The sequence below is a fragment of the Enhydra lutris genome, unplaced genomic scaffold (genome assembly GCF_002288905.1).
Source record: "Enhydra lutris kenyoni isolate GAN:26980312 unplaced genomic scaffold, ASM228890v2 scaffoldscaffold18, whole genome shotgun sequence".
In the NCBI taxonomy this organism is placed as follows: domain Eukaryota; kingdom Metazoa; phylum Chordata; class Mammalia; order Carnivora; family Mustelidae; genus Enhydra; species Enhydra lutris.
Window position 1 is genome coordinate 8,362,230 of NW_019154102.1, and position 11,727 is coordinate 8,373,956.

General features: G+C 38.7%; 1 protein-coding gene across 5 annotated transcripts in view; it reads left to right on the top strand.

Annotated features, from left to right (window-relative positions):
* LOC111148151 (coiled-coil domain containing 85A) overlaps positions 1 to 11,085 on the top strand; it is a 201,755-nt gene extending 190,670 nt beyond the window's left edge. Inside the window, exons 4-7 of one of the 5 annotated variants that reach the window (XM_022504589.1) lie at positions 221 to 355; positions 3,319 to 3,438; positions 6,972 to 7,070; positions 10,996 to 11,085. In XM_022504589.1, the coding sequence (XP_022360297.1) occupies positions 221 to 355; positions 3,319 to 3,438; positions 6,972 to 7,070; positions 10,996 to 11,085 (444 nt within the window). The remainder of the gene's footprint in view (positions 1 to 220; positions 356 to 3,318; positions 3,439 to 6,971; positions 7,071 to 10,995) is intronic. The other 4 variants (XM_022504590.1, XM_022504591.1, XM_022504592.1 and 1 more) reach the window with 4 other exon arrangements.
* Positions 11,086 to 11,727: the final 642 nt, after the last annotated feature.

An 11,727-nucleotide genomic window follows, 5' to 3' on the forward strand; every position in this document is an offset into this window, starting at 1 on the left:
AGAATTAGTCAAAAACTTTTTTTAAAAAAATCATTATTAGCTCTAATAGACAGGACTTCGGTTTTACTTTATTTTTTTTCCCTAATTCGAGGTGCATGTTACAGCTTGCCATTGTGGTCATTGTGGTTCATTTCATTAAGCTTCTTGTTCTATCTGCTTTCTTGAGACTTGGGAAAGAGTATTTTTCTGAGTGATTGTACTATATTGTTCCAAATATAAGGCCACCCAGAATAGAAGGCAACCTCCAACTAGAAACAGCTCAAATATGGAGAAAGGCTGGGGGCCCAGAGCCCGGCGGGTCTTGCAGTGGTGGCAAGGGTGCCGAGGAATAGGACGATGCCTGCCCACTCTCCCGGTGAGTGAAGATGGGTCAGCTGCTGCATTTGCTTGTGCATACAGATGGCTTTTGTTGCTAGAGGAAAAGTGACACTGGGGGGTAGAGAGCAAATCTGTACACATGAAAGAAAGTTGCTGTGTGTGTGTATTCTGGGGAGGGAAGCTGGGAGTCGAGTCTTTCATCTCCTAAACGATCAGCGTCAGTGTTGTTGTTTTGCTTTTTTTTGTTTTGTTTTGTTTCCTGAACTTGGGGTTGAAAGTTGAGTAACCTCAAGCAACAGAATAAAGATACCATGCACCTTTCAGGAAAAGAAGTTTAAAAGATCCCTGGCCATGTAAATGAATTGTCCGTAGACCAGCCCAGAAAATTATTCCTTGCCTTTTAAAAGTGCTCACTGACCCAAGAGGTGGTGCGTGCACTATGCAATCACGTGTCGTTGGAAAACAACCTGGAAGCTGGGAATCACATTTCCAGTTTTATTAAGATTTTCTTCTTTTTAAATTCCCTGTCTCCTTGAGGCAGCCAAGTCACAATTTAAACAAACAGGCTTGATGTTATTGTAAAAAATTCCAAGGGACTGTTTGAAATCAGTTGTTTCACTAGCATTCCAATCAGCATATTTTAAAAACAGTTGTGTGAAAATGTATTAGTCAACTAAGAGGGGATATTGTTTGAACCTAGATAATTCTTCAAATATCAGTTACAAAGATACATCGCCTTTTATTTTAGAGTAATTAAATGGGATTTGATTGAATGAAGTGCTTGATTGTGTTATAATCTAGAAAAGGACGGAGCACCTGTTGGTATACAACTTTACCAGGCATTTGCTTACCTTCGTGACTTTACCAAAAACCACATAAAATACGAACAATGATCTTTCCAGTGATAACTAGTCCTTGGCACAGAAGGAGAACTTTAATCCCTGAATGAGTTTTCCCCACTGGGCAGTTCAGACTTTAGCCATTGTTATTATTTCAAAAAATAGTGTTTAAGGGAAGAACAGTACTCTCCTTATGTTTTAACAATGCTAGCATACCGAAACCAATAATAGAAGGAAACTTATTAGAAGTTTTAAGGTGGTGAAGGGGCCCACCATTACCCCCAACATCACCACCAAATTTTGGACACCCTTTTCCTGTATAGAGATGAAATGTTTCCAAAATGAAGGGGTTCTGAAGGAAGCTCTTCTCTGAAGAGCTCTGGTTCCCTACTATTCCCTTTTCCTATCTGCTTCAAACTTCTCATTTAGGATGCACCAGTGCAATGCAGGTGGGCCTCTGGTTGCTAATCTCACCGGGCAGGCCATAATTTTTAGCTATCCCTCCTTCCAGCCCTTCCTGTCCAACCTTCTGCTGCCCAGCCCTTCTGTTTCAAATGTTCCCTTCCCAGAGCTGGAAAAATGTAGGCATATCAATTCTAGCGTGCTTTTGCTTGGGTGTGGGGCCTTTGATCTTTTGGGGGCATTAGATTTGAAAGAATGTCTAAAATCAATGATAACTGGTTTCTATTATTTGTTTCAGGCACTATTATGTCTGATCTGATCTGAATTACAAATACAGGGAAACAGACATTCTCCCCCCAGAAGGTGTTGGGACTATCATAATTGGCTTTCCTATGTCATCACCTGCTATTAACATAATCATTAGTAGCAGTAGAGGACAGAGCTGGAGAGGTCTGCTAAATGTCCTATTCCATGGCTTCCTCTCCCTGGTGGTTAGTAAGGATGGGGGCAGCCCCCAATTTGATTGTATATTTCTTTGAGCAAGGAAAAGAACATGGCTCTAGTTGGCTTGTGATGTGGCAAGGATAGCCTTCAAGGACATAGGAAGAAAGAGTGGCAAGGGAAGGGGGAAGATTCTCCAAACTGCAGAAATGACCATCTTTGTGAAAATCAATGGAAGTTGTCAACTTCTCTACAAAGAATATGGTCTGCATAAAACCCATACTGGTACCTGTTGCTGCTATCAGATCCTCCCTTCCCATCCCTAAAATGCACAACACAGAAGCTCTTCTGTAGGTGCTGGAAAATAAATGTCCCTAAGCACAGTTGTGTCTTCCCTTTATGAAGCTACCCTCAGTGGCTCCTTCTCAGGGTATTAGTCATAAGATCAAGGGAAATGGAGCAGTTATTAATCTGTTAGGCATGAAGAAAATCTGTAGATTTGCTGGGCAGAAATTAAATTCTCTCAGGCCCTTTGAGTATCATGATCTCCATAAGAACAGGTTCAGGAAATTCCCATTTGGCTGCTTTTTCTAGGAGGGGACATAATTGAAGTTTTATTTTTTCCCAGTTCCTGTATGGGTGGCGAGGATTCTCATAGACCAAGTTAATCTTGCCCGAGTGCTGGTTTTTCAGCAATGAAGTCAAAGAGTCACATAAGTACAAATATGTAATTTGTGGCCATAGTTTTTTATTTTATTTATTTATTTATTTATTTTTAAACAAAAAATAATTCTACCTTAAAGCAAATGCTGAGTTTGGGTAAATGTCTTTGGAAAATGCTCCGCTTTAGGTCTTTGCCTCCAAGAAGGGTTTTATAAGACACACCATTTCTCCAATGCAAGAATGAAATGTGTGCATATTTCCTGAGACATATGGAATATACCATTTGTCTTGCTGAGTGAGCATGTTTAACTCAGCTGCTGAGTATCTCGCAAATTCCCTACTCTTGAGTATCTTTAAGTTTTAAAAATCATTCTTGAAATGTTCTTAATGGGCATTCCTGAGGGGGCATTGTTCTCTTTGGCAAATCAGGAATGACATCTGGACATGCATAGTGATGGCTCTTGCTTAAGTGTTCTTGCTGGTCAAGCAGCAAGCGTATTCCAATTAACAGGTTGAGAGCATCTTAGGGCAGGCTAGAAAAAACGTAACTAAGCAGCTGATTCTCATTTGGCAGTGAAATTGAATACTGAATGACATCTATGCAGTTATTAGACGACTTTTGTTTTAATAACAAAGTTGTTGATTTTCTACTAAGGGTTCTTTTAGGTTGTCATCTGGGGCTGATGGGAGTAACAGTCCACCCAACTCTCCAGCTAGCTTCAGTGGACATACCACACCTTCTCAGCAGCCTGAACCCGTGGTACATTCTCTTAAGGTAACCAACTGTGTCCAATCGTTGATCCAGAATTTCAGTTGTGTCGTGGCTTGTTTGCTCTGGTCTGGTAGTCCTCACAGTCTTGTTTTAACTGTAGAGACTTTAATTTTTGAATTTTTTTTTTTTTTTTGCAACTATGAGTTTGAGTACTTCTGGTTGAAAAATCTCTAGTTTTATCATTTTGTTTTGAGTAATGTGATTCATATCACTCTGCATTGAAGTTGAAGTCTGATGTGCATGTATATCCATGTGTGTAAACTCTTGTTCTGGGTATTTGATGGGCAGTGTCTTTAGCATGCATGATTTCAAAAGAGGGTCTCAAGGGTTGGCCAAAATAAGGAAGGATACCTGAGTTTTCTTTCTGGATGCAAGTGAAGTACATGGTGCCATGACTAAAAGAAAATCTTGAACTAAAAACCTCCTCTGTCACCCCATTAACTGGAAATTAGGTCTTCAAACTCTAGTTAATGCTGTTCCATAGAGTGTTAGAAAACAGAAGGTCTTATAACGCTAGTTTTATTTTTGGTTTTTACTTCAGATCCTCCAAGTATCTGTCAAAAAGATCCAGCTGAAATGTATTATTTTCTTTACCAATAGTGAGTTTTCTAATAGGTAAGCACCATAAGTAAAATTAATAATATATTATCTGAGAAGAAACTGATACAGGCAATAAAAATCACCTTAACAATTAGGACAGTTCCCTGAAATTTTATCAGTTCCAAGGTATGACTCACTGTCCTTCAAATTATCTGTAATTCCTAACACGTAGCCTTGATCAAACCTTTCGGAGCTATCAGGTAGGTAGCATGCTTCAGTCCTGTCCTTGCCCTTGGAGTTTCACAGCTTTACTAAAATGGTTTTGGTTTTGGAATGATTTATCAGCAGCCTTAAGATGCACTCTTTTGGAGTGGGCCACACTTTCTGGGGCATGCATAAAGCAAATAACCAGATAAGAAATTCAGAATATGTATTGGATTTGGTTTCAGCAGGAGATATAGCTCCCCCATTATATTTTGCTGTAACTTCCATGAAATGAGCTGCTCCTCCCAAGCATATACTGATTGCAGATGTGGGAAGGTAGCAGAACCATGCAGCTGGCCAGGGCCGTGCACTTGGCACTTCCGTCTTGGTTGGAATAACTCACCAAGTGAGGAACCGAGAGGAATTTGCATGGGATGACACAGCAGAATGAGGGCACCGCCGTGCAGCCAGTGGGGGCTGTTTTATCAACTGACCACCGTCTTGCTCTGGGTGGTAGCATTTGGATGTCGTGTAGCATGAGCAGCCTGATAAACGGGCTGTTACTTGAGCATGAACCAGATGTTGGCTATCAGAAGAGCATCTTAGAAAGAAAAAATGAGTGTCTTTAGTCCTGTACTATTAGCATCTGCACATACTCTGCTCTACTTTTCGGATTGAAGACTGCTTCTGCACATTGCCTTATTAAGTGGCAAGTGTAGTTTTTGAGTCAGATCAGCATAGGGGATAGCACTGCAATCTTTCCTCAATTTTTCATTGCACCTGTGTACCTATGGCTTAAAAGGGAAGGGAAGGGCAAGGAGGAGCTCTTCAATTTTCTCTGAATTCGTTCTCTAATTTTCATATAAAATTTTTATCTTAAGAGAGAAAAATAATTATGTTATAATCAGAACATGTTAAGTGTCCTCACTCGGCAGATGGGTAGTACTGAGCAACTGAAGCATCTTTATTGGCTAAGGGGAGGCTCTTGAATACAAAATACATTTGCTTCCATGAGTTAACTGTGTCATGAAACAGAAATATGTGCCTATGGGACATACTCTCTCTGGGAAATGCATCTTAGGGATATCACAGCCTAAAAGAAGAAATGTAGCCACTCAATATGTCTTGTTTTCAAAAGCCCATAGATCCTAGAGCTGATTTATAACGTAAAATTTCTCTGTTGTGAAAGAATTAAAACAATGGCTCAGTTTCTCATCTTCTGATAGATTCCCCACCAACCCCTCCCCCCGCCCCCCGCCCCGCCACCAACCACCAAAATCTCTAGGCTCTAAAACAAACAAACTCTATGGCTGTGGTTTGGGAGAAAAGTGTTATAAATCAGTGTGAGAAATTAGCCCACTTGTAATAACACCACATTTATCTTGCTTTAAAATTCATGCTATTAATTGGAGCTTCACTTCATTTAGTAGAAATTAACTGAGTTGAAGTACACTTCTCTGAGGTGCATTAGAAATTGAATTTGTAGGCAAATGAGCTTGTTCCAGGAGTTAAGTTTTCTATGAATATTCACGGAGCATAGTCAAGATTTCCTCTGATTATATAAAGAATGTGAACAGATTCTAATTGGAGTAGCAGGGTGACTCTTTCCTTTACTACTGTGATATCCTCTCTGAAAGTAGTAGTACCTACAGAGTAATAATGGCTAGACATTTTGAGTTAACAAAGGAATAGTTTGTGAATTAGATTATTGCAGGACTGACCTCCAGTAAATATCCATGCAAACTATCTATGAACTGGACATGAAGGTCCTGCTTCATGCTTAAGTCATTTATTTTGGCTCAACTGTTCACTGGTGCTAGTTCTCAGGCGACGCCTTTAGGTGTGACCATTAGCACTGACCATGATAACAACAGAACCAAGGAGTTTAGCAATGTCACAATTCAGTGGGGATTCTTGGAGCTTTTAGGAAAAGCGTTACTTTGGGGGCTTTGTTTTCTTGGGTCTTTTTGCTTTATTAGTGCTTTAGCTTAGAAAAGGATATAGAGAAAAATTACACTCAAACCAAAGTTTTCTCCCCTTTTGACCTATAGAAAGTATGGCCTGAAAACTTTTAAATCTATTTGAAGAAATATTTAGAATCCATTTAGAGATAACGTAAAAGAAGTGGAATCAGAGGCCTCTAAAATTGCTTAAAAGCATCTCATGCCAACACTTTCTTTCTTTGCTCTAATGAAATATAAAGTGTTGCTCAAGTATTTTCACTGAAAGGAGTCAGTTTTTCTCTTTGATATTATCAAAGAACCATTTTCATAGGCCTTTTCTAGGCCCTGGGAACATGTCCAGGCAAGAACTGTGATGCCAGTAGCGTTCATGTTCACTCGAGTTCTTATGTACATATTCTTGGGTTCTGACCGGTTTCACCTGTCAGTATCATTTCCTTTAGTCCTCTTTTCTATAGGCCATGTCTACATATCATTTGGATTATTTGGCAGATCGTTAATTATATTGCTCACCTTTACAGTGGAGCAAGAATTTCTCCAAATGGTGGACATAGTCACATTATCTTAATGACCCAATTAACTAAATTCATTAATGTCTCCAATAATTAGATACATTCAATTGACTATTAGTGATACAATTGCTTTTCATGGCCATTTGAAAATCAAGTAGAATTGATCCCTTTTAAAAGATTTGCCATATAGTAATCCACTCTGATACGCAGACACGGAGAAAACCAAAGGTTTTACAAAGTGGAGCTCCTTGATGGTTTAATTCATAACTAACAAGTTTTTTTCCATGTGAAATTTGCTTTTCTTTTTCAACAAATCCAGGTCTTGGATGTTCAGGAAACTATAGATCGTCAACAGGGTAAAGAGTATGAAAATGACCTTAGTGAGACAGAAAAAGCTATAGTCAGAGAAATGTGCAATGTAAGTTTAATGTGCTTTATTGTGTATTCTGTGTTGAAAGCCCCATCATAGATTAGTTACCACTTTATGGATACCTACTTTTCAAAATGCTGGCCAAATGCCTTTATTTTTTTAATATAAAAATAAAACCAATTCCTCTTCTTATCTTTAGCATATTTTATTGCAGTATTATTAACAGCCATATTGAGGTAAGCAACAATCAGCCAATTCTGGATTCCAGAATGATCTATGAACATTTTTAAATTGTTTATTGTCTAACATTGTGATGCTAGTTTTGAGAAATGGGTTTCTGTTTTATACTTTCAAGCAGTACCTAAAAGTCAGTGTTTAAAAGTCATGTGATATGGGCACTTCATGTCGCATAAAGTAGTATCATTACCTTTCAGTGCTGGATAAAAGCTCAGAAAATGGTTAAGAGGAAATATATATGAACATAAGAGATAGACACATAGAAATAAGAGTAGAACACAGTAAAAAAAAAAAAAACTGACATACTATTTTGATGCATATCAATAATGGGATTTGGATTTTATTATTAATCCCTGGCTAAATTTTGAGTAATATGCATGGGTATATCATTTAATCCAAGAATTCACAAGAGTATAATTGGTAAAGTTTGTTAAAAAGCTAAAACAACCAGATTATATTAAGCACTGATTTTAACTGGCTCTATTGGACTTTTGTCCTCACATTCTTTGTCCATGAGGGTATCAAAATTGCTTAGAAATACCTTTAAGCTATTAGGACCAGATATTCTCATGTATCTACTTCCTTGAGGTATTCTTGGAATCCAATAAATGTTTTAAGTCCCCTGGGCATTTTATATGTGCTGGGGCCACAGTTTTATTCTCCTGCTTCTTTGTGTTGTAGCTGTTTTTCTTTCCTGCATCTGTTTTCATCTGTTTTCAAAAGGTCATTAGTTCTAGAAGTCATAATTTCCCCAATGCACCACCCTTTACACCTTCTGTAGCTTTTCAGCCTGTCCTTACAGTTTTCAATTTGAGTATGTCCTTCAGATCAAGTCGAATAGTTAAGCCACACACTTAAAAAAAAAAAAAAAAAAAAATCCTGTTGCTTTTCATCTCTTGACTATGGAGTAAGAAAGTTCAAACATTAGGAGTTCTAGAACCAGAAAGAAGCACAGAGATCATTCCAACGGTGGTTCTCCAAAGAGAAGTACAACAGGATCCTTTGTAATTCAGGGGGTGGGTTTCACCCCAGCCCCTGGGCAGTTTGGAGAAGGAGCTCTGGGTAGGATCCCCACAGTTGCATTTTGTGTTTGTAAGAAGTTAAAATCCCAAAATAAAGCTGCTCTCTCGAATTGTTCTCTAATGAACAATAAGTCAGGACTATACCCAGATGTCCTCTGAGTACCAGCAATCACCACTATCCCAAGTAGGGTAAATCTGGGGACTTGCACTTTCTTTCCCCAAGAATGAAAGGCAATGCATCTTCCAGAAGGGACCCTCTCTACTTTTCATAATTCCTGAAGTTCTGTAAAAAATACGTGTCAGGATTGCTTTATTTCTTGCCTTTTTGTTTTAGATAAAAGACTTCCGGACATTGGATAATTCATTTCTTAGTCATAGAAGAAACGGACTGAGTCTCGATTAGTTCGTGTCTATCTTTTTGTTGGCCTGTATTTCCAAAAGTGCTTCAGAAGACCATATGCAATGACAGGGGTGGTTTTCCCTGTAGAAGATATTTTCAGGAAGCCAAAAGCTTGCCCTCCTTGTTTGCCGTTAGCAGTTCCTGTCTACTTTTGTACTTGATTCCCAAAGTTTGATAAAAAAATGCAAGCCAACGCAAATCCGATGATTAGCACTCTTACATTTGGAAACTCTTTAAAAGCTAAGAGAACAAGGTGTTGATTTTAAATGTTTTTGTCACCATTATAAATTATATGACCCCCGAACACTCATAGTGCATACTGGAGAATAAAGAGAAAAACAGATTGTGAGCAATTTTAACAGATAAGTAATTTCTTAGAACCTAGCTAAGGTTCTTAAGCCTAGTGAAGGAACTATGTGCTTTATATAATAATGTCACAGAAATACAAAGTTTTCTTATAATGTGAGGTCAGGTCGAAGACTCAGCTAGAGCTTAGGTTAGTAAGTTTTGCCTCTGTTTCTGCTGTGCCTCCTGGAGATCAGTTGTCAACATCTATACAAAGAAGTGACTGTTAGCATCATGTTGATTAGTAAGAGATACTTTTATTCTCTTTCCAAACTGTATCACAAAAATAGATTTAATGGTTTCTTACAGTGCAATATATTCATTTTTTAGGTAAGTTTGACTCTTGCAAATTCCCTGAGAAGAGCTGAAAAAGTGTCTGTCTGATTCAGACACCCACCTAGTCTTGCTTTTAGTTAACAAGTCCCTACTCTGCGCCCTCCTTAGTATCATTGGCTCATTTCAGAATTTTGCCTTCTCGGACTCTCCTTCCACCACATGGTAATTTCAGGGTTAAGGCCTATGGCATCCTACAGTTGAATACTTGGGGAGCACTAGCACTTTGGAGTTGTAACTGTCTAATGCTAAGCCATAGGTCTTTGGCTTAGCAGCAGAGGATACAGCGAGACATTTAAAGCACTGCTGTCAGCAGTGTTTGTGTGTACCATGGAAGGGCTAGAAAGGGCAAGTCTGTAGCATCCCTTGGCTCTCCGATTCAATGTTGGCTCCTTTTCACTGTCTATTAAGAAATGAGACTTTCCCTAACTCTTGTGGGCAGGTGGAGCCCTCCATTGCTAGATCATTCATCTCCTACTATTTAAGGACCATCAATATACTCCTCTTCAAATAGGACGGGTCATTTCTACCACATAGTTGTGTCCGCTAAAATTGGCTTAGAAATGAAGGTAGACAGAATGCTGTATTCTTATGTGTAACAATGACTTGTATTGGGTTTCCCTAAAGTATCAGCTCTATTTAAAATAAATGCGAAAACAAAAAAAAAAGAAACCGTCTTTCAATAATGAACCAACTGGTTTTGTGTTCATGTTAGAGCTATATAAATTTGGGGGAATAAATCAATCTGAAAATAATCTTTATAGTCAATCACCCTAAGGAGGTTTATGACTGTTAATTGGGGGAAGGGAGTACATTTTCCAATTAGCATATTGGTATATCATCAGTGTATTCAGGGATTTTACTTTGGTTTCTTAATCTCACCTTTTGCTATCGTCTTTCTAAAATGACCCAGTTTTTGACATATTGTATCTATTTGGTGATTCTTGAATGTATTCTTAGTATTATTCCTGCATTTGTATGCTCTCTGCTTTGATAATCTGAGAGAGTGTACTATTTGGTAGCTAAGATTTGTGACCGAGGGGGCCACCCCCCACTCTGTAGGAACAACCAGGGAAATTTACTTGTGGCCTAAGGCTAGTAGCTCAGGGCTTAAAATAGCTCAAGAACAAAAACTTCCTTTACTTGGTGGAGTAAACATTTTGGTATCCCTGGTTCAAGATGTAGGATATAGAAACCAGGGTGATTTTGCTCATGTGTTCTTAGTTATGGCTATCCAGAATTATATTAGGAGCTTTAAAAATACCGATGACCATGCCTCCCCTCTACCAGTGCAATCTGAGAGTGGGACTTACTGTGTAAGCTTCAAGTGCACAGTGTACAGCTGGAGTTGAGGACCACCCATGTACCTAGAGTAAGTTGGCACGTCATTCTTTAATTTCGACCCTCATTGCCAACAAAGCATAGCAGTTCCCTCTACTGAACAGCTCTTGTGATTTAGAAACTTCCATCACATTTCACTGTGTTTGAGCTCATTCATGGACATATTTTGTCTCGTCTTCACATTTCTCTTTGCCCCTTCATAGATCCCCATTTAAAAACCGCAACTCTCTTTGTGGAGGCGCAATTATGACCCATATTTTTACTTACTTACTTACTTAATTTTACCTTTCTTAAGGTTGTGTGGAGGAAACTTGGAGATGCTGCAGGTTCCTGTCCTGGGATTAGGCAACATTTGTCTGGAAACCAGTACAAAGGACCGATGTGAAAGGCAGTCTTTCAAACAAGAGATCACCACTGCCAGAGAGAGATAAAAGAAGAAAAAAGTGGGTTTCCACAAACCTGGACTCATTGAATAACCTGGAGTGATTGTACATTGCACATATTTTCCCTCTAAAACCTTTAGTATTACTGATGCTGTATTTCATCTCTCATTTCCATGTCCACAATAGCTCATCTCAAGTCAATTTCAGACAGCTTTGAAAATTACCATTTGGGTACCAGTATTTTCATTAGAACTAAAATGTTTTTGACTCCTCAGATCTAAGATTGTCACTGAGAAACCTGCATGATTGGAAGAATCCAGTTTGGTGGAGTTGACTCATTGCACAGAACGGTGGGACTTTTCGACCACACTGTGTTGAGGAAGAGGTGTCTTCCAGCTTTCCAAGTTTGAGAGGCAGGCACCTGTTTCTTCTATTATAGTCAACAATTACGAATTCCTGATGCATAATGAATTTGGATGTAAGATAAGGTTTCTGGGATATTTGTTTTGACTTTTGAGGTGCTAAAAATACTACATAAATTCTCTTTACCAGCTAGAAGCGTAGCAAGACTTTGTAGAGTGCTCTTCAGAGAGTACCATTTATTTTAAGGGATCAGGATAAATATAGCTTTTCTTTTAATCTTG